Below are 26,207 nucleotides of genomic sequence, written 5' to 3' on the forward strand. Positions count from 1 at the left end.
AAGATATGAGTAGGCTCTGATGTGAAGAGGGAGGTCATTCCATGTCTTGGGTGCCATGTAGAAAGAAAAAAGGAACCTTCAGTTTTGATTCTGCGGATGCAGGGAATGTGTGTGGGTGAGTGGGGCAGAGCGTAGGTGTCCTGTAGGTTGGTCAAAGTATGCGGATTTTCAGGTATTCTGGTCCTGTGTTTTGTAGGGCTTTGTATGTGTGTGTGAGAAATTTGAATGTGCTGCGCTTGTGAATGGGGAGCCAGTGAAGCTTACTGAGGTACGGTGTGATGTGGGTGCAGTGTGGGAGGTAGACTGAGTCTTGCAGCGGTGTTCTGGATGGTCTGGAGTCTGTATAGTAGTTGTTTGGAGATTCTGACATAGAGAGTGTTGCCGTAACCCAGCCTGCTGGTGATGAGTGCTTGCGTGAAGGTCTGTCTGATGCTCTGACTCAGAGAAGAATACAACTCAAAGAAGAATACAAGAAATTACTCCAACTAAAGAAAGAGTGATCGCTTTGTGACTGATATGCTCATTGGTACAACAGTGCCCCCCGCAGTCTACATGATAGCCCTGCCTGTAGCTTTCTTAGTGGCAATGAAAAACCCACTTAACAGTAACTTGCTACCGAGGCAGCAAAGAAATGCAGATCAGATCAAAAGTGCCCAAGGTTAAGCTCAAGTTCCAAATCTTACCCAGATTTTCAAGCTATTTAAACAATATTCAATTAGATATAGTGAATCTAATTAAATATTTTACACTACCTGCACCGCATCTTAAAGATTCCACCTTCACACAGGTCACCCTAGTTACACTAATCACTACAACGCACTGCATATTTAGGATGCCAGATTCTCACACTTAACCCGGCCTCGTGAGGATATTTGTCCCTCTACAAGTGCAGCAGAGGAATCAGAGTGTACCGTAGCGACTGCTGGGAGGAGTGATGAGAGCCAAGGATATTTGAAAGGGTACCACACAATGGATCCGAACTCATTTGTGGTCAGCGTTACACAAACACATCTTTTAAGGATTTTTTTATTGCAAGTTTATGCTCTACACAGGCCAGTTTAACTTTTGTGCGATCTGGTTACCAGCGAGGATTACCACTATGAGGAACTACTGTTCTCTACCAACGTCTCACTGGTGTTTTACAGTGCTTTTAAGTCCTGGACACAAAGTGAATGCTGTAACTAAGGCAGGAAAGGCCAAATTTAAAATGGAGTCAGTCTAAAACGGACGGGAAGGGGATAACAGTGAGGCTAAGGGAATTTGGTGACCCTAAGCACTGCCTCCTTCATCTCCTGCAGCTCTGATGGCGCCTGTTGCCCTAAACTGTGAGAGTTCTTGCTTGCCCACCAGGATGGAACACCTGAAACGCCTTCCAGTTTAGATGGGAATTAAGAGGGGCACTATCTCAGGTCATGTTTTAGAGGAAGAAGCTTTTCACCCCATTATTTTCGGCAAGGGCCTGTTTTCAAGTGCAATTGTAAAAATAAGGTGATGTCAATCTGACAAATATAAGTTATATAAATACCTGTACTTCTCACAAAGTATGTTGGTTGCCGTTGATTATAAGAAATGTACAAAGTTATCGCTCATGGTATGGAGTGACTACAAGTACGAACAAACGTGTGGATGTGTAAATAGTAAAGGTTCAGGTATCCGACTCTCACGAGGTCGGAAAAACAAAAAACTGCCTCTGGAAAGTAAATGCCAGTATAACACATCATGGATAGGAAGCCTCTTGGATTCCTAATGAGACAAAAAAATGTAGCCCACTGGGAGGCATTTTCCTTTCATGTTGGGTATTTTTTTACGACACTAATGCTTTGCAAAACTGCAATGCAGTCTTCAAATTGGCATGTTGTATAAGAACCTAGTACATTTCGGATACATATTTAACCTTCAAAAGGTTTCCAAGAAGTGCTTACACCATATGGACATATTGACTAATACACTCCATGAAGACATTTTTTGGATAATTACATGAAACTCGCAGTAGGTAATTATTATAGCACTTATGACTATCAATGAAGCTCCTGCAATGCAGAACAATAGTGCCCAAAAGACTCCACCTTAACAATACAAGCAAATAGGATGATACAGACCAAGTATAAACAAATATCTCAAGATTAAACAAATATCTCAAGTATCCTGGTTCCCAGCTGCTTGCAGGAAAGACTGATCAGTCGTCTTGAAAAATATCAAGTCACACAGGGAAGGTCTTAACAGCAAGCACATACAGGCAAGACAAGGGATTACGTCTCAAGTGCCCTGTGGGTCAGTGAGTTACAGACAAGCCAGGGGAATAACCACATGCTCCAAATACAAAGGAGCAGCAGACTGGTGAGGCAGGAAACAACCATGACTATTGAATGGAAAGGCGAAAGGGTGTACTTTGTACTCCAGCCCCATCATATTTTTAAAAAAAGGCATCACAGATTAAAGAGCAGCATTCATATCTCAAGGACTCTGTATCCTGCATCCAACTACCCCTGGTGGGGTACACTCAACCACACAAACATCTTCACCTTCCCCAAAACCTCGCCTGCTTTCTGTAGCATAGTTGCAGGAGGTGCCGCAGTGGCACTGGGTCTAGAAGGGTCCGGGTAATGCCATGAATAGATACGACATACTGTCACCACTATCCTCTAGGGACTTACTGACAATCACAGGAGGAATGAGCAGAGGGTACCTGTGCACCACTTAAGAAATAAACACAGACTGAACCCGTATCAACCGGAAACCTGGTGCTGGCAATATGGTCATAGTTCAGGGTTTTACTAGATGCTACAGGCACAGAAAGAACTTGTTTAGTGTCAGTCGTTCACTCACCTGGGAGTCACTTTCCTCCACCGTCTCTCCCTCATCCGTCTGCATGGGAAGGATGTCTGACAGGCAGCGTGGAGACAGACAGGTGCTGCCTGGAATATAAAGTCAAGTAGAGCGTTAGACTACAGTATAGGTACAGTACCTCACAGAAACATACTGAATAGTACAACCCAAGATTCAGTGACTTGTAAAGACTGCTCATCCGCTTTCACCTAATGAGCTATGAAGAAAGATACTCTCCTCACCAACTAACTTCATGACCACAAAATGATCCTTTTCGTACCAGGTACGACGCCAAGTTAGCTAGGTGTATGGCAAGCGATTACACATACATACAAAGCCCTCTTCTGGGAATTCCGAGGAAAGCAGGCATACCCACATGAAAACCCAGAGTAAATATAGCTGAAAAAATGAATCTTCCTGGAGTAATAGATCTGCTCAGACAAACTAATCCCCCCCACAAAAAGATGGGTTCAATGATTGGGACGGAGATGCAACGGCTCATATTCTTGTTCTGTGCAACCAGTTTTGGCTCTTTTTTTCTTCAGGGTCTTGACTGAGCTAGGAATACTGAATTTGGAGGCCAGTTTCCATACTCTAGTGCCTAGGCCCCTTCTTATACAAAACATACGGTAAAGATTTCCTCCAAGCAATGGTCGAAAAATTGAAACAGATTAGGCATAGCAGCAGATCACTTCTTAACTGCTGCAAAAAGATGAAGACCTGGCTTTTCGAGTAGTCCCTCTAGGCCAGTGGTTCCCAACCTTTTGACTTCTGTGGACCCCCATTTTATCAATACTGGAGCCCGGGGACCCCCAATGAATCATTATTGGAACACGGGGACCCCCAAGGAGTCATTACTGATAGCTGGGACCTAATATTATTAAATTTTTTAAGCAGCTGCGGACCCCCTGAGGAGGCTTCACGGACCCCCAGGGGCCCCGGCCCACAGGTTGGGAACCACTGCTCTAGGCCATAGGTTTGGCTAGACGCACACCTGCTCAGTGCCAGGATACCCGTCCAGGTGATCGTGAGATCTTCACGACTGTATAACGTAACATAAGAGATGGACAGATTACAAAAAGATTGACAAAGTCCAATTAAGCATCTGCAAAAAAAAAAAGCTGTAGCCCGTTCCAGCTCAGCATATTTCAGTTTTAAGCCACAATTAAAATTACCTTTCGTGTGTGGCTCATTGACAATTCGTTGTTTTTTTATGTGGAGAAGTACATACTTAGATCTCAACCTGCATACTTTCTGCATCAGGAGCCATTGGAAACACTCTCCTTACAAGCACTGAATGCCACTGGATGCTTTGTAGGCCTATATAGAGCACAGAAATCCTCAGGTTATCAAAGCTACTAGGTTTGTTATTTGACAAGGCCACATCAAAGTGAAAAACTTCATTCATATAATTCTCCAAAAATATATGTCATACTCAGCAGAAAAGTGGAACCGAAAGTATTGGTTTGATACTATATAAATCTTAACTTCGTTCATATCTGGGTCATACAACTAAGTAGTTAGCAAGTAGTGGCTAGGACCTCGAATATTAAAAAGAAAAGGGTAGAACAAAATCTCTTGGTTCAAACGGAAGATCTGAAATGAAAGACTGCAAGCTTTAACCGCCTCTTCACAAAACAAAAGAATGGGTTAGAAGCAGACTGGTCCAAGAGCTCGTGGAGTCCATGGATTAATTATCTGAACCCCAAACAAACCAACCACAGCATCAGTAACTCAATCCGGAGCCCGAAGCATTTATTCTCGGCAATTAAAGGGACTTTCCATCAACGCTGATGAATCAGCAATGGTTTTCATGTTGACCCAAATATTTTTATTTTTTTATTTTTTAAAAGGTAAATTAATTTTGCACACACTTGAAACAATGATAGCCTTTAAACTAATACATACATGAAACATTGTTCACTGTTTCTCGCAAATTTAGATGGCTTAGTTTTAAATGATATAAGCTTATGATTTTAATAAGGATACCCTTAGACTTTGGTGGAGGGAAAAATCACCAGAATAAAGTCTACGGGGCAACCAATAAATTCCCTTTCTACGTAGGGCAGTCTGGTCCAAGTGTCTGAACACTAACCTAAGAACCTCGGTTTAAGGCACAGAAAATTCGTAGAGGAATGGAAGCCAATGTCCCTGGCCAAGGTCAGAAATTCGAATAACCACTTTTGAGCAGCCATGGGGGACTTTCAGCAACAGGTTACGGCTTGTTCCATTTTTGATTTTTTTAACACCAATAAACCAGATTCATACAGTCACTGTTTGTGTCAGATAGAAAAAAGGAAGACTTGGGGAACCTAAGTAGTAAAGATGCATTGGTAAATCAAAGTGATCAACCAGCAATGAAGTCAGGCATATGGTAGGTTGCGGATTATCCCCCTACACACCTTGCGCACCTCCTTCAAGTGGATGGCAACAATGGAGACATTACAAGGGGCTACTCCAAAACCTCTATGGTCAGTTGGCAGAAACAAAGACAAATGGGGGACCCTCTCCCTCCTGCTTCAGACAGAAGGTGGCAGCAATGCATGTTTACACAGGTAGCAGTTTCACTTGAAGCAATAGGGGGAACCTCTTGAGATCTAGACAACAGGAATTTAGCTTTTGTGTGCTGAGCCTGGAGAGCTTGACTAGAGCAGCACATCCCATCTGAGCTGAAAAGGAGTGCACAGTGATGGACAACCAACGGTTTAGACTGGAAGACTATCAAATTGGTATGGTTTTCACCTTTTGGCGCATTGAAAACCTAGCTTGGACAAATACCCTGTGCATCTGCACCTCTTTGGACCAAGGATCATTATTATAATACCAGTCATGTGAAAAGTTGCCTTGACCTCTCCTTGATGTGGGACCACACCTGGGGAAACAACTTGGGTGCATAGTGAAATGTTTGTATGCACAAAGCCAATCACCTCGAGGTTCAATATAAACACCATGTCCTCACTCTCTAGGAAACATGTACCAATTCAGTACACTTTAATGCAGACTAGAAGAGGAAAGAACAAGTTGCTTACCTTCGGTAACGCCTTTTCTGGTGGATACACTAGCTACCTGTGGATTCCTCACCTAATGAATTCTCCCAATGCACCAGCATTCAATGGAAATTTTCTTCCCAGCTCTGCACGTCGACGAGGACGTCACTATTGCCCGACTCCCATGCGACTCCGTCTGACATCATTGTGGCAATAAGAGGACCTTGCAGGCATGCTGACGTAAGTTTTCACCATATTTTACGTGCCTTTGAGGCGAACAGGTGATCCCTGACATCACTACATCAATCAAATATAATACGCAATATTTAATCAAACAAAAACAGCACAAATATAAATATCTATATTTCACATATATATATATATATATATATATACATACATACATACATACATACACACACACACACACACACACACACACACACACATCCAATCAAATATCAATACACATCCTTATATAGATACACCCTAGGAAATCTTGGTAAGACCAACCAAGCAACGGGGAGGCGGGTGGGAACCATGAGGAATCCACAGGTAGCTAGTGTATCCACCAGAAAAGGCATTACCGAAGGGAAGTAACTTGTTCTTCTGATGAATACAACTACCTGTGGATTCCTCACCTAATGAATAGAGTCCCAAAGCAGTACCGCACTCGGTGGCAGGTGCCTGAATAGTCACACCAAGAAATCCTGCAGCACGGACCGTGCAAAATGGCCATCCCTCCTAACCTCCGAGTCAAAGCAATAATGCTTTGCAAAAGTGTGGAAGGAAGCCCAAGTTGCAGCCTTACAAATTTCATCCACAGGAACACCTCTAGCCAAGGTTGAAGAGGCCAACTTAGCCCTGGTGAAATGGGCTTTAATTCCAACAGGAGGAACCTTCTTTGCTAAGTAATAACATACTTTTATGCAAAGAATGACCCACCTGAACAGTGTTCTTTTGTGGACAGCCTTGCCTTTCCTCTTCCCCACGTAGCCAATGAAGAGCTGATCGTCCACCCGGAACTCTCTCATTCTCTCGATGTAGAAATTTAAAGCTCTCCTCGGGTCAAGCCGATGCAGTTTCTCCGCCTCTTTTGATGGATGGGGAGGAGGGTAGAAAGACAAGAGCGTTATAGATTGTCCCAAATGGAAGGGTGTAACAACCTTTGGTAGGAAAGCCGCCCTTGTCCTCAACACCACCTTGTCTGCATGAAAAGAAGTAAAAGGGGGTTTAACGCGAATCGCTTGAAGTTCACTCACTTTCCTAGCCGACGTGATGGCGATGAGAAAAACAGTCTTTAATACCAAAAACCTTAATGTACATGAATGTAAAGGTTCAAATGGCGAACCCATCAGGAATGTAAGAACTAAATTCAAATCCCACTGAGGCATAACAAACAGAGTGGGAGGAAACCTATGGGTCAGACCCTTTAGGAACCTTATAACTGTGGGGGACTTAAATAAAGAGGGTTGATCGGGAAGGCACAGAAAAGCCAACAGTGCCGACAGATAGCCCTTAACCGTTGCAACTGCACAACCCCTCTGCGCCAAGGACAACGCAAACAATAAAATGTCCGACAAATGGGCCCACAAAGGATCAATTTGCTTCTCTCTACCCCAAACAACAAATTTTGCCCATCTGCCAGCTTAGATAGATTTGGTGGAGTGTCGCCTGACCGATAAAATAACGCCCATCACTTCTGGCGGGAGAGAAAAGGAACTCAGATTGCCCCGTTCAATCTCCAGGCATGAAGGTGCAGGCTCTGGAGGTGGGGGTGTAGAACCTGCCCCTGCGAGTGGAGGTCTGCCCTGTGAGGGAGAATGAGTAGAGGGCACAGTGAGAGTTGGAGAAGATCTGTGTACCACACCCTTCTTGGCCAATCCGGAGCTATTAAGATGACTTGGGCCCGGTCTTGGCGAATCTTCCTCAGAACCCGAGGAATCAAGAGTATGGGGGGAAAACGCGTAAAGCAACGGGCCATACCAGGACATCTGAAACGCATCCCCAAACGCTCCTTGCACCGGATACTGGAGGCTGCAGAACGACAGGCAGTGCGCATTCTCCTGAGTGGCAAAGAGATCTACCTGAGGGAATCCCCACATCTGGAAGATGTGAAGGACCAGATCTGGCTTGAGACGCCCCTCGTGATCGACCGAGAAGTGCTGACTGAGACTCTCTGCACGTATGTTCAGAACTCCGGCCAGATCGTTTGCTACTACGCAAATCTGATGGTCCTGAGCCCAGGACCAGAGCCGCAGAGCCTCTCTGCAAAGAAGGTACGACCCTACTCCTCCCTGCTTGTTGATGTACCACATCGCAGTAGTGTTGTCAGTCAGGACCTGAACCGACTGACCGCAAAGGGAAGGGAGAAAGGCCTTGAAAGCCAAACGTATCGCCCACAATTCTAAAAGATTGATATGAAACATCTGTTCCACTGGAGGCCAATGACCTTTGACCTCCAGGTCCCCCCAGACGAAGAGCCCTTATGTGCCAGCTTGCATGAGTGACCAACATAATGCATGAAGCGAACAGACCGAGCAGACGAAGGACCTTGAGGACTGGAACAACCGCTCCACTTTGAAACATTGGAATCAATGCCTGAATGTCCTGAATCCGCTGAGGCGGAGGATAGGCCCGATTCAATGTTGTGTCCAGTACTGCCCCTATGAACAGGAGGAGTTGTGAGGGTTCCAGGTGAGATTTGGGCATGTTTACCGAAAACCCCAGATCGAACAACAACTGGGTTGTCATCTGCAGGTGATGCAGCACAAGCTCCGGAGACTTGGCTTTGATCAACCAATAATCCAGGTAAGGGAATACTGGTATTCCCTTCCTTCTGAGATTTGCTGCAACCACCGCCATCACCTTCGGGAAGACGCGAGGTGCTGAAGTAAGACCAAAAGGAAGGACCGCAAACTGGTACTGTTGCGACCCTACCACAAACCGGAGATACTTCCTGTGCGACTTCAGAATAGGGACATGAAGGTAAGCATCCCGTAAGTCGACATACACCATCCAATCTTCTTTGTTCAATGCCAGAAGCACCTGCGCTAGGGTCAGCATTTTGAATTTCTCCTGTTTGAGGAACCAATTCAAAACCCTCAGGTCCAGGACCGGCCTCAAACGACCATCCTTCTTGGGGATCAGGAAATATCTCAAATAACCCTGACCCCTTTCCTGCTCTGGAACCAACTCCACTGCACCTTTCGATAAAAGGACTAGAACTTCCTGCTCCAACAACAGGAGATGGTCTTCCGTGCAAAAGGATGGACGGGGAGGGATGGGAGGGAGACACTCCCGGAAAGGAAGGGCATAACCTTTCCCCACAATATTGAGGACCCAGGAGTCCGATGTGATCAACTCCCACATGTGGAGAAAATGAAACAACCTTCCCCCTACAGGAGAAGCATGGGATGCAATGGATGGAGGACTAAGGCTGCTTTCCCTGTTGCACCCTCCCGGAGGAAGAGGAAGAGGCAGGGTGCTGCTGGGTGGCCCCTCTCGTTCTAACCCTACCCCTCCCTCTATAGGACCTATAGGAAAGGCTAGACGGTTGTTGGCCTGCCGGTATGGATCTCCCCTGAAAGGAAGTTCCTCGTCCAAACCTCCTGAATCTTCTAAAAGACCTGAACGGGGTGGTCGCAGAAGCCTGCAGGTCTAGGGTCTTGGCGGTAGCCCTGCTCTCCTTAAAACGCTCTATGGCAGAGTCAGCTTTGGAACCAAACAACTTGTCCCCATCAAATAGCAAGTCCAACAGGGTCGCCTGTACATCTGTTAAAAATCCAGAATACCTCAACCATGCATGTCTCCTGGTGACAATGGATGTGCCCATTGCTCTGGCCACCGAGTCCGACGTATCCAGCCCCGACTGAATAACCTGAGTCGCTGCCGCTTGCGCATCAGACAGGAGACCCCGCGTATCCGGAGGCAAATCAGGCAGCACAGCCTTGGCCGCATCCACCAGAGCATGAATATACCTGTCCAAAACACAAGTGGCATTTGCAGACTTAAGGGCCTTACTGCACGACGAAACAATCTTCTTGGAAGACTGCTCCATCCTTTTCGAGTCCCTGTCCGATGAAGCCCCAGGGAAGGAACCAGGAGCCGAACGCGAGGAGCACGAGGCCTGAACCACCAGACTCTCCGGAGTTGGGTGCTGAGATAGGAATCCTGGGTCCCCAGGAGCCACTCTATATCTTCTCGCCACCGATCTGCTTACAGCAGTCGAAGATACAGGTTTCCTCCAGACTTCCAGGATTGGTTCTGTAAGAGCCTCGTTGAACGGAAGGAGTGGTTCCGCAGCAGCCGAAGCCGAATGCAAGACTTCTGTCAGAATCTTCGTCTTTATCTCAGATGCTGGTAGCAGAAGGTCCAGAAAGTCCGCCAGCTTCCTTATCACCGTATGGAACGAGGCAGCCTCCTCAGTAAATTCCCCAGGAGAGGCTAAATCCCACTCAGGGGAAGTATCGAGACCACTCGCGGAGTCTAAACCCTGAAAGTCACCCATGGGCTCAGCGATCTCTCCTTCCTCCAGGAGCTGCCTTCTATACTCTTGCTCCTCCAAAAGCCTCAGAGCCCTTCTTCTTGAGTGCAGCCTGGCCTCTATCCTCGGCGTTGACATAGAATTGGCCGACGTCGACAACCTCGGCTGACGCGGACCAGGAGACACACCCTGGTCTCCGGATTCGTCCGAGGCCAGATCCATCAGTGCCATGGATAAGCATGCTCTCTTCCCCGGCGTTGACTGGATTTGTGGCGAAGTCATCGGCGCCACCGGATCAACAGAAGCCACCGGCATCAAAGGTCTCCTCGGTGACACCAACGGCACTGGCGCCGGACCAGCACCCTCTGCTGGACAGAAGGGCATGAACGCCGTCGGCTTGTATGAAGCCGGAACACCCAATCCAAAAGCCAAGGGACCTGAGGGACCAGCCGGCGCACCGCCAGGGGCCATGGAGCTAAAGATATTAAACATAGCATTTAAGAATGCCGCCGGATCCGTCCCTGTAGCCGGGAATGCTGGATACTCCTGCGGCGTCGGATCCTGGATCCGGCACCTCCGACTGGGCTGCAGGAGAGAAGTAAGGACTCTGGTGAGGCTCGATCACCTCAAAGACAGACGGCGCCGGAGATGCCTGAGGGCTCTCAGGCTGAGGAGTCATCGTCGGCCTGACATCCCACGTCGGACGACGCATAATAGATGGTGGCCTCGACCAGGATCGGTCTCTCTCCGAACGGTGCCGGGAATCATGCAGACGTCGGGAATCATGTGGGTGTCGTCTCTTATGCGACCTCGAGGACTTCCCTGAAGATGGCCTCCAATGCCTATGCTTCTCTTTCTTTTTAGCCTTGGCCTAAAACAGCTTGGCCTCTCGCTCCTTGAGCGCCTTCGGGTTCATTTTTTTCTTTTTACATGAACCACACTCCTCCACGTCGTGCTCGGAACTTAAGCACCATAGGCAGTCATTATGCGGGTCTGTCACCTACATATGACCCCCGCACTCTCTACAAGGCTTGAAACCTGATTTACGAGGTGGAGACATTTTAACTAAGTAACACCTTCGAGAAACAGTAGCTTCCCAGTAGCCAGGAGAAAAACCGTTATGCTTCGAAGGCACGGAAAAAAGGGAACTGACGTCAGCACACCGGCGAGGTCTTCTTATTGCCAGGATGACATCAGACGGAGTCGCGTGGGAGTCAGGCAATAGTGACACCCTTGTCGACGTGCAGAGCTGGGAAGAAAATTTCAGTCGAATGCTGGTGCAGTGGGAGAATTCATTAGGTGAGGAATCCATGGGTAGTTGTATCCATCAGAAATAATAGTCTGCTTGGGGATGAAGATATAGCGCAGTCTGAGTAAAGGCCTGTATGTCTCAGAGTAGGGACAGCATGGACACTGAGACGCGGCAAACTGCACTATCTTGTTTGCACTCCACTATTCAATAACACAGACGAAGACTTCTCTCAACTACCAGCATAGAGAAAGGGCTGTCATTCAGTCTGAAATGCATAATTTCGTACTGTCAGTGGTAGCATATACAAAACTATATGATTTTTTGTGTATTAATACAGTACATTAACACATGGTTCCTGTACACTGACAGAGCAAAGATAAGTGCCATTTCTAAACACATGCCAGAACCCGTACAGTAGTTCCAATCCTGAATATCTTCCAAAGTAGTTACAGGGTTAAGAAGGCAATAGTCTTTCTGGATGCAGCTTTGGATGGAGTGTCAAATTCTACAACTAAAAATCATCAAAGTCAAACTGCCGTCTGCTATCTAGGAATTGGCTGTTGTAGAGAACATTGTTTGACAGACCATGTGTCTTACAGAACAGAGACAGGCCCGCAGTCATCAATGGGCCCGTGAACATCTTTTAAAGCGCATGTAAACCTTCAGGGCAGTTTCATTTGAAAAGAAACAAAAGGCCACAGTGTGTGCCAAAAAAATAAGCCATAGTTCAAGAGACATGCCAGAGTTTCAAGTCCACAATCGTAGGCGAATAAAAAATGGAAGCGAGAGGAGAGCTGAACTAGATCACAGCAAGATAGGCACAGATTGGGTGCCCTGGCCCGGTTTCTCTTCCTGACATGTGTACAGGTACATAACATTGCTGCGTGTCAAAAACGGAGCCTGGATGTCTCTGAAAAAGATCAAGAGTAACACTGTTCCACTGCTCCAGTTTTCCAACCTAGCATGTCTGGCCAAATGGAAGAATACAATGTGCAGGAAATAGACACTGCATACCAAAGTAACTTTGCTTCACATAGCTAGCAGATTGTTGCACTTGGCATGTACAGACTGTGTACAGCTATAAAAACGTGGTGGCCAGGAGAATTCTAATGGAACACTCTAGTCTTACCAGCGTCTTCCAGTTCCATATTGAACAATCCTCCAACTAGAGGCAAGCTGTGTTCAAAGGGAAGCTCTTTTGAATATGGGAGTGCCCAGGGACAGGATGCCCAAGGGCGGCGAAGGCAAGTTCTAAATATCAGATGCTGCTTTCACCAAAATAAAGTGCACCATAGGCCATGACTTCAGCCAAAGAATAGAATGGTCCAATGGCATATTGAATTCCAAAGATGAAAGTTTGCAGGAGACCGGTTGGAGAGCCCACGATTGCAGGTTGACACACACAACAGTATCAGACCCTGATCGGTAGGCACAAACCCTACTGGAAATTACTTTTCTTCTATGATAGTGGAGGCTAGTAGGTTTTGAAGGGGCTCACTATTTTGGGAAGAAAGACCACAGAGGGAGATTGTAATTTACCATTAAAAACAGAATTTCGTCATAGGGGAAACTATGTCGACAGCTCTCAACTTTTAAGCCATCAACATCAAAATTCTCACTCCAAATATTTGATGATCTCCACTTCCCTAATAATTACCTGGGAAATCACTGATATAAAATAGTTGAATTTCCGAATATTGTGCAACTCTGTAGGAGAGAGGTTTGCACTGTGAACTGCAGAGTTGATGATGCACCTGCGTCTCACACAGACTAAGCTTGGCTGGTGGAAAGAGATGGCAGTAAAAAGATCCTCACTTCTCTGGGGTTCTCAAACCACTAAATGGTAGTAAATGTGTGACCTGGGTTGCAGTGCTTGCCTGAAAGGTGATATCCTTCCCTGCAAAAGGTAAATTTGTAACAAGATCAATTACCAAGTATTGTGAAAATAACCTGAGGGTTCTAAGGACATGCTGGCCAAAATGGAAAAACCCCAAAATGTGGATGGTAACCTAAACTGGATGTGAATCCAAGAAGCAGCGTCACTGTTTTAACAAATCAAACACACAGAGGACAGATATAAACTCTGTTTGGGAGCAGCCACAACAGGCGAGACTATTGTGAAATAACAAACAGCCACAAAGAGAAGAGGTCAGTCCTTTATGAATTTGTAATGGCAAATAAGTAGGAAATGCAAATAATTTCGCTGGATTATTCCCAACATACAGGCTACAGCTCTTAAGACCTCGGGAGAGCTGTGTACAATAAGGCAGAGAAGTGAAAAGGACATGTCTGGTCTAGTGGAGATGCCATCCCCTCAAACATCTAAGAAGGGTGCCTGAACTTCGGGCTGAGGGGGTGGGGGTGCAATAACCCTTGTCTGAGACTGAGTGAGACTAGACTGGAAAAGTGAGTGGGGCCCAGGTGGTTGAGGAGCTGATATGGGATAGACCCTCAGTGGGATGGTAGTCACAGGTCTTGAACTGAGCATATAATAAGACTGCTGGCATGCTCCACTCTAAAATTCAGTCAATAACATGTTGCTCAAGCCACGCAAAAGCCTGTTGATAATTAACCAAGGAAGAAACTGCTGTTGTCAATATGCTTAAAATTCCTCATTACCTCCAATGAAGGTGATTAAGTAGTGGTGCTGTCTCAAAAAGAAGTGGCGTGTTGCTTAGGAGAGTGATAACAGTGGAACTTCAGCCTCAGGATAGTTGATTAAACAGTGAAGCCTACCTTCAGATACAGTGTCACCAAGCAGTCAAGCTTGACAACAGACCTGCGAGCAGAAGAGCTCAGCCTCGTTGCAGAGTTAATACTGGAATTTAAATCTCATAAGACTTTATGGCGGGATGCTCAGCATTGTTTAAGCAGTGAACCTCAGCCTTAAATTAGTAGGTCAAGGAATGAAGGTCTACCTTATACAGAGGAATCAATCAAGTAGCACTGCATCAGCAGGGAGTAACCAGCTGAACCTCAGCCTTTGGTGATGGGGCTTCATTATTGATAATTTGCCTAAAAGGTAGAATTAGGGTTTAAGGCTGCCCAGTTTAAGAGTGGAGTCTGCACCAAAGCTCAGTTTTAGAAGAGAATTGCCGGCCAGCAAAACCTTGCTCTTAGCTATCAGCGAATGAACAGTGAGACCATCCTCAAACATAGGCATAACAACATTAAGCACTGTTACCTCAGTTGTGAGAGATGTGAAGTTCAGCTTGAGAGATTAGGAAAGGGAAGCAATTACCTTCTGCCTGATATGAAGGTCAATAGCCCTCAGATACTTTAATATGCAGTGACGTTTAGCCTCATAGGTGACTAATCTGTGGGCACTATCTCTCAGATAGTCTGCATAATAATTATAACACTGATGTGGGGTTGGAGGCAGCGTTATCCTCAAGAATAGACGATGAAATATGTACCTAAAAAGAAAATTCAAAACAATTTCAACAACAGCCAATAAAAAAGACTAACTAAAAAAGGTCTAGAGATCACTATATCAGAAAACCATGACCGATTATTAAAAATATTAAGTGAAATAGAGAAAGCAAAAATATGGTCTGTCTCCAAAAAAACAGTCACAGGACTAAGAAATCAATTGGCAGGAACAGTCTTCATCTATTTTTCAGATTTTGCTAATGCTGCAGCTATTTAAAATGCAAAGTCCATAGTGTGAAGCAAATCAATAAAGAAACTGGCAGCATCCCCAGTAGAGACTCAAAGGAAAACTGGCTCACCCCAAAATCAAGCCTTTTTTTTTATAAAAAAAAAAAAAAAAAAACATTAGAAATCACACAGTCAATATTGAGTGAACGATTCTAACACATTGTGAATTCACAGCACATCATTATTAAACGTCGGGTAGCCACCACCCTATCACTATCCTCCTAAATGAATATAAATAATTTGCCCCCTGACCTAATGTCATTGGAGGGGTCAAAACAAAACTGGTTACAAAAACAATGAAATGTCTCATGAATTAATAGCCTGCAGTGATCAGGAAAGAGCCTTGAAAATTAACTAAAGGCTTCCTCCGGAGATCTTCATGAACATCATGTCATCACAAAGCATCAGTGCATATTCTGCTATGTGCAGTGTCAATGAAAAACATAAATACAAAATGAATATTATGGATGCCTCAAGAACAAAGTGGAATGAATGTCTAATTGAGGCCTAGTTTCGCTAATGCAGGAAAACAGTTTTGTAAATCACAGCAATATAATTTCAATTGGAAAAAGTTCGTGTTTCCAATCAGAAAATAGACACAGCAACTCACTGAAGCTCAGCCCCATCCGGACGAGAGCAGCTTCAGACAGACGTGAGTGAGCAGTGAGGTTTATCCAAGCACAGTTTAGTACGAGGAAGGATGATGAGTATTGTAAGCGCAAAAAAGCTAGCTGATGCAGGAGGGTTCAAAAAAATGTAATTTACAGTGTTAGCCAAAACCATCAGGAATCTTACTGAAAGGCCAGGTTAGACTAGACTATCCATGTATCTACTACTCATCCACATGAGTAGATATTGTGCCCAATACTCCCCGAGTCTCAGAGGCCCTGGATACAATGAAGTGGACATTTTCATTCAAGCAATGGCCCGAAAGGAGGAAGGTCAGAGGTGTAACTCCACGGAGTTTACCCCAGGACACAACGTTTCTTTCACAAAGGTACCTCCAAACTGTCACCTGCCAAAGGGGGAACCAGTTACAATCAGGTGACGTGGGACACTCGGTTAGCACTTCCAGCTATCTACCAGTCATGACACCAACAGAAGCAGATTAAAGTTGTCCCCCCACAACCCCAGGTGTGTGACAGTGTCCCTTACCTTTCAAGGGCCTCGGGGCAGTAAAGACGAGCACAGACAGGTCCTGGCTACATCACGGACTACAATAGCAAAAGAGAAACCTGCAAATAAAAAAGGAGAAAAACAAAATGTATCAGAGACAACCTGCAGCCAGTCGCAGCGCTCCCTCCCTACAAGTCCATTTTTGCGCTCTATATTCCAAGTGAGCAATAGTCCATTCCCTCTGCTGTCAAGGCTACTTTAGACCAAACACTCATTCATACCAAAATATCACACCCTTCTTATAAATCCCGGGGTACCTCTGAAGGTCTGGCACGTATCTAGACAGCAGAGGTTTGCAATAACACTCACAGGCTTGTGCAGAACATGGCAGATGGGCAGAAAGACCAGAAAGCAAGATCTGTCCAGGGTTAAATAAACACCACCATGTGAGACACTAGCACACAGCCATCCCCTGGAAAGGGGAAGAAAGAACAGGGCATAATGAGCAGAATGGTTAAGATGCCAGCCCTGGCGGCCCTAGTTAATTGTAACTGTATCTGTACCTTATTGTGAGGCACTGAAGTGCAATGGCGAATGGGCAACAAGCTGCGTCATCGCGAAGTGCTTGGTTGGAAGGGTGTTCCATTTGCTTTAGGTAAGTATGTTTTACAGCTGTTACAATTACTCGTACATAGTGCAGTGCTTGGTTCTGCGTGTCATACACTGGAGGGTGAGGGCTGGTGGGTGTCATAATGGAAGTGTTTAGCTCACCCGTGAAAATGCACTGGTCTAGAGTGACTGCTCGCCTCAGTCACCAGAGCATCCTCAACAAGTAATCTTACTGTACAAAAGAAAAAAAAGAGCGGCAGAAGTGCAAACGAACACCAGAATACACTAGTGATAAGCTTACGCTATCAAAGAGATCGTATACTCATACCAACACTTCCATTAAGAAAGAGCAGCAGGAAAACCATCAAGTCTCATAACCCAACACTAGCATGCGGTACAACTGATATGTGTTGGATAGAGTCGCAATTTACTAGACCACGCTCACAGAGAAGGGTCACATCTTCCAGTGTCAGCGGTACATAGCTCTGTGAGAGATCTCAGTGTTGATGCACAACCCATCTTGGAAACAGCGTCCCATCAACTCTATTTGCATGGGCTCCTCTGCTCCCTGTAATGTACAGACTGTTAAGTGGTAGCATGGTTAGTGTGTTGAAGCAAGGGAGCTTTTGAGGGCCTTTCTGGCTAATCGGAGAGGCTGTAATACAGAATCTATGATGGATGAATGAATGACTAAGAGATAAGAAAGAGGAGGGTTAGCAAAAGTACAGTAATCTAGTTGCGCTGATGTTTGCCTTTGTAGCATCAGCCATCATTCCCTGGAGCATTTGGGACGCTAGGTGGTCAGGTAGATCATTACTGCATTCAGTGCATTCCATGAAGACCAGGGAGGGAAAGGATTTCTGGACCCCCACTACTTCCTGGGCGATAGAGACTGAAAAGGGTCCTACCCGGGAATATCATACAACACATGTAAGGTAAGAGGCAGAGGATGCCCTTCAGCGGCTTCCATAGGACCTTAAAGTGGTTCTGGTGTTTGGGGCTGGCTGAATGCACTTCGATGGGGACCTTATGCAAGACACTGAGTCGCACACTTAAGAAGGAAACTTTTCACAAGAGCCCATGACTCAAACCCCTGAGGATGTACTTGTCCTGGGGACTGTGGAACACAACCTGCGGTTCAGGTTTCAAGCATTCCTTAGGAAACTCTGGTCCTACACGTGGGGGCTTCGTACATCAGAGCAATCTCTTAACCTATGTGGCTCACAAGAGCCTCTGCTTCAGGCTGCACTGCTATACATCTAGATGTACAAATCTACAAGCTTGAATCCCGGGCAGCAGCAATACCTACCAGGCTAAAGAGATCTGTCCCTCAGCCTACATACATTTTACAGGCTAAGATTCCTGATAGAGCTAGCAGTGAAGGAACACGGGGCGTAACAACTTGGGGCTTTGGCAGCCACGCCTACTTCAAGGGTTACTCATACCCAGGACTCAAACTGCAGATTAGGTTTCACAGATACGTAGGATAAGGCCAATTCTGGCCAATTCCAGCCTACAGCACTATGTTCTAGGTTTCAAGTATCTCAAAGCTTCGGGTCCGAGGCTGAAGAGCATTCCTTAACTGGCAACATTTCATAGAGGCTGAAGCCTAAACAACTCTGTTTCTTTGAATGTTGTTGGGCCAAATCTAACGCAGCAGAGCAAGTGCTCAGTCTACAAAGATGATGCAGGCTCAGGCCAGACCCCACAGGACTATCCCTCAGATTCCATTGATCTTGCAGGCACTGGCCTTAGCAAGCAATACTGTGATTCGCAGGGCACAGAATGCAGATTATTAGCCTAGAGCTCACTCATAAGGACTGGTTGTTCAGCGTATGCCGCAGGCTTTCTCACATTGGGATGTGGTCAGACTGATGGACTTTTTGAACCCTTAAAACGTCTAGGCTCCTTGTTGTGATGCTTCCGTCTCTCCACCTTTGTAGGAAAGTACCATCTTTCTTGGTATGTTACCCCCAATTTCTGCTTGATTGTCAGTGTATTTTGACTGTCACTGGGATCCTGCTAATCACAGCTCCAGGGCTTATGCTCTCTCGTTTCAAAATTTGTCACTATAGTCTAGTGACTACATATTTCCCTCCAAATTGGCATTCTGGACCCCCCCTTGTTAGTCCCTGGTATATGGTACGTAAGTACCCAGGGCATTAGGGTTCCAGGAGATCCTTATGGGCTGCAGCATTTCTTTTGCCACCCATAAGGAGCTCATACAAACACTTTTTCAGGTCTGGCATTGCAGCCTGAGTGAAATAGTGTAAGTACTATTTCACAGCCATTTTTCACTGCACCAGGTCACTCATAAGTCACCTATGTCTAATCGTCATACCCTGAAGGTTAGGTGCATAGTACCTGTGTGTGAGGGCACCCCTGCACTAGCAGAGGTGCCTCCACATCGTCCAGGCCCATTTTCCCAGACTTCACAAGTGCGGGGACGCCATTATAAGCATGCACTACATATAGGTCAATACATACATGTAGCTCCACAATGGTAACCCCGAATAGGACTGTGTGAGGTGTCTAGAAACCAGAAATTGTACCCCCAATCCAATTCTGGCCAATTCCATGCACCCTGGGGGCTCCCCCATGGACCCCCAGTACTGCAAAACCAGCTCTCTGAGATTTCCACTGCAGTCCCAGCTGCTGTCACCTCGCAGACAGGCTTCTGCCCTCCTGGGGCTTGAACAGCTCAATCCCAGGAAGGCAGAACAATGCATTTCCTTTAGGAGAGGGGTGTTACACTCTCTCCCTTTGGAAATAGGTGTTACAGGCATCGTAGGAGTATCCTCCCAGAGCCTCTGGAAATGCTTTGAAGGGCACAGATGGTGCCCTCCTTGCATAAGCAAATCTACACCACTTCAGGGACCCCCAGTCCCTGCTCTGGCACAAGACTGGACAAAAGGAAAGGGGAGTGACCACTCCCCTGTCCATCACTACCGCAGGGGTGGCGCCCAGAGCTCCTCCAGAGTGTCCCTTGGTTCTACAATCTTATTTTCAGGATGGTTAGGGAACTCTGGGAGCATGTGAGTGGCAAGTGCCAGCAGGTTACATCGGAGACCCCTCCTGATAGATGCTTGCCTGGTTAGGTGACCAATCCCCCTCTCAGGACTATTTAGGGTCTCTCCTCTGGGTGTTTCCTCAGATTTGATTTTGCAAGAATCCAGCAAGAATTCTCTGCAACCTCTGCTTCACCTTCTACCGTCAGATCAACCACAGACCTGCTCCAGGAACTCTACAACTGCAACAAAGTATCCAAGAAGGCTACTTCAACTGTAAGTTCAGCTCCTGCCAGCAACTGCAACAGTTTCCAGGGCGTGCACTCTCCGAGGACTGCCTGTCTTCATCCTGCACCAGAAGGACCAAAGGAATCTCCCGTGGAGTGACGGAGTCACTTCCCGGCTTCAGCAGGCACCTCTCTGCAGTGATGACCGGGACTCTTGGTCCCCTCTCCTGACGACGAGCATGGATCCTGGAACACAGGTGGTGGACCGAAGTGACCCAGACTGTCCAAAGGTCCAACTGTCCACATTTGGTGGAGGTAACAGCTTACCTCCCCAAGCCAGACAGTACCCCTGTGCATCACGTGTTTTGCAGCTCCTAGGGCTTCTGTGTGCTTCTCCAAGGAATCCTTTGTGCACAGCGCAGCCCAGGTCCCCAAGCACTCTATCCTGAGACGCTCAGCTCCCTGAGTTTTTCTCCGGCGGCATGGGATCCCTTTGTGTAGTGCAGCAACAACCGTGATTTCCAACTCATTTGTCCCCTTGTCCTGGGACTCCTGTGGGTGCTGCCTGGTCTTCTGAGGGCTCTACGAAGTGCTGAGAGCCCACTCTGTCTCCTCAGTCTGAGTTGAGACCTCCAGGTCCCTCCTCGGCCTGAGTAGCGCCTTTTCCCGCCAAACAAGTCTCTTGCGTGAGTCAAGGCTTGTTGGCAGAATCCAGCAAAGAAAACCAGCCTGCATTCATCTCTTCGACGTGGGACATCTCCTGCACCAAGCAGGAACCCGCAGCTGTCTTCTCTAGTGCATCTTACCTGATTTTGGTTACTAGTGTATATTTTGTGTATAATACTTACCTCCTAAGGGAGTATAGCCTCTAAGATATTTTTGGCCTTGTGTCACTAAGTATCACTAGGTACCACTGAGTATTGTCTTTTATTGTGTATAAGTAGTGTGTGACTACAGTGGTATTGCAAGAGCTTTGCATGTCTCCTAGTGCAGCCTTGGCTGCTCTGCCTACATCTACCTCTAGCCAGCCTGGCTTCTAGACACTGACCACATTTCACTAATAAGGGATAACCGGACCTACTACAATGTGTGAGCCTCCTACAACCTTCCAAAAGGGCTTTCCTTGGCAACGCCAGGCCTTTTATAAAAACATGTTGGTCCGTTTCTCCAATGCCTTGTGTTCTGCCCATGAATAGGTGGTGTTTTGTTCATGCAACCTTAACCCTACCATTGCTCTGCCAGTAAGTGTATTTTATTTGTTGTACAAGTGCCACTAACAAAGCCCTGGTTCATATAGCATTTACAGGCTCAGTTCACACCCAGAAGTCTGCCACGAGCGCTTAACTCATTGAGCTCCCATGCCAGTATGTAGCACGTCTAGCCCACATGTTCCTTGCATTTTTGTAAACTTTTCTATTGACAGAGGAGCAGTCTGTGTCACTGGAAGATTAAGAGATTTGATCAGATACAAACAGCGTGTCTAAGCAAGAAGCCAGGTTTAAAAACCTTAAGCTCCAATGTTGAACCCCATAAGATAATTCTCAAAAGGCTCCACCTGCAGGATACTCAGTTACTTGTGCAGAGTGTCAAGACTTAATCATGTCCTTTCAGCTTTTTACTTGTTATTAGTGGAAAAGATTGTTATTTAAGTTATTTATTTCAAGAATTCCATCTGTATCCATCCAGGCTTTCTCATTTCAAGGCAAAAATGGAGAGGTTCGAAATCTGAAGTGGATAATGTCACTTGAACTTGAATGTCATGGAAACAGGGACCAGAAAGCTAATAAATATAGCCAAGGAATGATGTGACCCTTGTCAGTAAGTGGGGACTCTATTCAACACACATCCTCAGTTGCACTGCATGATGCAGGGTATTGAGGCTCGATTGGGTCTCTCCGGCTTTGTGTCGCTCACTATGAGGGCTGGTATGACCATATGGTCTCAGCTGTACAGTAAGCTCACCTCTGGTGTATGAGGAAAGACTGTAAAGATTCAGTTCTTTGTCACTTTTTGGAAGGCTTTGGCCAACATTCTTTCAAGGGGTCAGCTTATCACATAATTTCTGCACAAATCGGTGGAAGGTCCACATAAGTGGCATATGCTGAGTTAGCTAAAGGCACTTAATTCAGCACACCCAAATATATCTCATCTTAACATCCTGCACACCACAGCTAACCAGACACATCCAAACATATTGTTCACTACAAAGCACGTACAATAACATTAAACCATACTGTAAACTGTGAAGCACACTAATCTCCCTAAACACATTACACCAAAAATGAAACACCCCAAATGAAGAGCACCCAACCTAAACCCATGCTTGACCCCTTGGGTGTGCTGAGGACTGCTTCAAGCCGCCCTGCCACCCACACATGTTGGGATTGCTCGTGCTCCTCTCCACCCTCAGCAACATGGGTCCACAGGGGTTTGGCAGCAGAGCGCTTCTGTTGACAAGCCCCCCTCCCCGGCCAGGTCAGCCCTGCTTTGACCAATCTGGCTGTCACATATTTTTATCTTTTCTGAGTAGGCCTCAGAGTGGGTGGTAACATTGAGTCGCCTTGGAATAAGGTTATGTATTTGGTGGGGGATCTGCTTCCGGGAAAAGGTTTGCTTCCATCTGGTGGTGTCTTTTCTCACTGATTGATATTTTGTTATCATTTTTGTGTGTGTTTTTATTTTCAATTTATTAATGCAGAGCCAACCTTTTGCTTGTCTTGGTGGTGAATCCTGTATGCGGGCACAGCTTTAGCAGATCTGTAGTTTGGGGCGTAGTTGTTGGTAAACAACTCATTTTGTAATATCTTCCTCTAATGTGTATCCTTGGCCTACTTGTATAAGTTTTATGACTGCTGTACTAATATTTGAATCTTTTGTTTTCTGTGTGATTCGTTCATTTGTGCACGTTCTATACTGTCTTGTGATATGTGCAAAGTGTTTTTTTTTTTTAATCTTTCCAGTGGGACTTCTTCAGTGCTTGCTGTGTCTGTGCAGAGTAGGTACAGTTGATCCTCAGTCTCTGGCAAGAGAGTTCTGTTGTTTTTGAGCATACAGGTCTTTAGGTGCTTTGTACTAATTGACTTTCTTCCAGATTAGTACATACCAGTAGTTCTACCTTCTGTTTGATAAAGCCACACTTTGTTACTTATCTTATGTTACACAGTGTTGGTACAGTTGACTTATTTGTGGTGTTAGTTTTATTAGTAAAGATTATGGCTAGCTGCAGGATAACCACTCAGTCGTTTGTTAGTTTGCTTTTTGAATCTTCCTCTGCCTCAGATGTAGAATCAGTACCAGAACTATGGGCAGAGGAGGAAGTCCAAGATTCTGTCAGTGAATTTTCTGTCTGAGTGGAATCATCTAATGATGAATCAGGGGTGTGGAATTTGGTAAAATATCTACTTGTCCATGGAACAGGTTGATTCATAAATCTACGTGCTCTGTAACAAAATCCTTATGTCCCTTTGGTGCCGTATAGTGCAGTGACAAATGATGGCAGCAATCTCTTTATATAAGGGCTCACTATAGTAGGGTTTGAATACTAGCAAATCCCTTATTTGTCACCTTTCTACAGATGTAAATATGGAGGCTGGAGGTAGCTGTAAGCAATAGTTCCATGTGTGGAATACCCTTTTGAGTATGTGCAAACCTACAAACTTGCATGTTTATGGGGTTTTACCAGCTCTTCTGTAATCATTTTCCTTTCTGAGAAAGCTTGGAAATTTATTCCTGACAGTTGGCCAAAAAATAATTGGAGGGAAAGCGAACTTTCAAATGCTCAACATATTTTCGCATGAGCAAATCTAGACATACAAATTTTTTAGAGCTAAAATATATATATGATAGTGGAGCACACAAATATAAATATTTATCTATCCTAACCTTAATTTGAAACCTACTATGTCCACAGATATACTACCATTATCTTATACTCAAACATTGCACACAATATATATATTTTAGACATCCAAGTGTGAATTACTTATTTCTTTTTACTAAACTCAAATTGTACTTAGAATTTACAAACATATTATACTTTTACATGTCCATATAAACATATTCAAAACCAACATTTGAAAACTTTTTTGGAGAACACATTTCTAATACTTCATTGTTCTAAATATTTTCACTATTGATTTAAAAAAAAAAAACAAAAAAAACATCCAAGCTAGTGTTCTTCATAGATGACATCCAACCATCCAGGCCTATTTTCTAAGATGATACAAGCACAGGCTTGGATGTTTTAAAAAAAAAAATCAAAAGAAAAGTGACGAGATTTGGAACTGGCCTACTTCTGTAAATTCTTGGCATTTCATGATTCTTAATTCTGCACTAATGCAAGGACATATACCATGGATGCACTTTTGTGACTTCCTTTAGGAATTGGGCCCCTAATTAGGTTTGGTTTTAACCAGGAGCACTTGCTTTTATTACAGTCCGGTCTCTCTTGGTCTGTTGGCCGGCTTCACTATGAGTAACAGCATCCTGCTGTTTCACAAGGAGCATATCGGCACACAAAATAGTTTTGTTTAATGCCAGGAACTACTGTGTGCTTTTTGAGACCCAAAAATATTTTTGCTTTTGCCAATGTTTGTTATACTAGTAAGGGCCCGGCAGCTCCCACAACAATAAAGTTTTGTCAAAACAAGACACATTGATAAAACCAAAAGACTGACAACCATTGTCGAACTTACTGACTTTGACAATGCTTGTTTATTTTCATGCTTCCCATAATCTTATTGAAACTGGTTACGCTGATATTTCCATTTTGAATATATATATATTTTTTATAGAAATACTAGCATGCATCAACACATTTTACTAAATGATGCTTCAAAGAAATGGTACCTAAAATTTCACACCACCTTAGCAAAATGTTTTTTTCCCCTCTTTATATTTTTTTAATGAACATTTTGATTTTGAAATCACAGAATCTTCAATATTGCTTTCAAGCTTCTGCAAATATCTGCATCTAAGCAGAGAGCATTCTGGGAGCATTATACATAGCCTCATATTATTCAACTTTGCAAACGTGTGCACACATTTTTATACTGGAACTATTTACTTAGCGCGCACTCACCCTAATAATAAGGGCCTTACATTAATGAAATACAAGTTCGAAAAGCATTAACATATGGATACAAATGTTACGTTTACAATGCCCTTCCCTGATCCATAATGTGGTATTGTAAACTGGGAGAGCCAAAGGGTATGTGCTGCAGGCAGTTAGGCCTACTTGTCCCAAGGACAATATAAATTTGAGAACTTGTTGTCCTTGACCCCAAACAATATGCCCTGGGCACTGGGATGTAGGAATTCCACACCCCTGTGAAACCACTCTCAGTATGAATGGAGTGCCTCTTTTAGAGGACAACATTGGTATGCTGATAGTGCAGCAAGATGAATCTGGATTGCAGCCTGGGACTGAAAGGCTTCCCATTGGAGGTGCTGAACTCTGGGTTGCCCCAAAGACGGTGCAGCCTGTGCTGCCTGCCTTTACTGGTGTCACAGGGTGTAGACTGAAAACCTTTTGCTTATACATTTCTTTCAGTTGTTTACGAATGATGTGTTTTTGGATAATACTGTTGATCACACTAATTTGTATGCTGAACAGTGTTTGAGGGAGAACAGTGGCAGACTTAAGCCCCACTCTAAAACGAGCCGGTGTACCCGCACAAATTTGTTGAAGTTCTTGGGCTTAACGTTTTTGATGGGCTTGATGAGAAAGCTATTGCTGTCTTCATATTGGTCTACTAGTCCCTTGATGACAACGGCTATGTTTCCTACAACCATGAGTCATGATCAGTACTTCCTTCTGCTTCCAATGCTGCATTTTGTTGATAATTCTTCAGCATTGCAATGAGATCACCCTGATTGTGACTGTCCCTTCCAGATTCAACCTGACCCCCCCTCCCCCCCTGGCTGTCCATTCACTTTTGAAGTCAGTGAGAAAATTGTGTGGGAACTTGGTAGAGAACTTTTTTTTTTTTTTTTATTTTTTTAACAAAGGTCAACATTTATACGTAGGTAACTTCT

General features: G+C 45.0%; 1 protein-coding gene across 8 annotated transcripts in view; it reads right to left on the reverse strand.

The window, feature by feature from the left end:
- Window positions 1-26,207, reverse strand: part of TNRC6B (trinucleotide repeat containing adaptor 6B) — a 1,322,553-nt gene that overhangs the window by 1,118,458 nt on the left and 177,888 nt on the right. For all 8 annotated transcript variants that reach the window (XM_069231280.1, XM_069231283.1, XM_069231279.1 and 5 more), the window contains 2 exons: window positions 16,367-16,446; window positions 2,827-2,915 (listed from right to left, as the gene is read on the reverse strand). In XM_069231280.1, the coding sequence (XP_069087381.1) occupies window positions 2,827-2,861 (35 nt within the window). In that variant the 5' untranslated portion in view covers window positions 2,862-2,915; window positions 16,367-16,446. The remainder of the gene's footprint in view (window positions 1-2,826; window positions 2,916-16,366; window positions 16,447-26,207) is intronic.

The sequence above is a fragment of the Pleurodeles waltl genome, chromosome 4_2, assembly GCF_031143425.1.
Source record: "Pleurodeles waltl isolate 20211129_DDA chromosome 4_2, aPleWal1.hap1.20221129, whole genome shotgun sequence".
NCBI classification, from domain to species: domain Eukaryota; kingdom Metazoa; phylum Chordata; class Amphibia; order Caudata; family Salamandridae; genus Pleurodeles; species Pleurodeles waltl.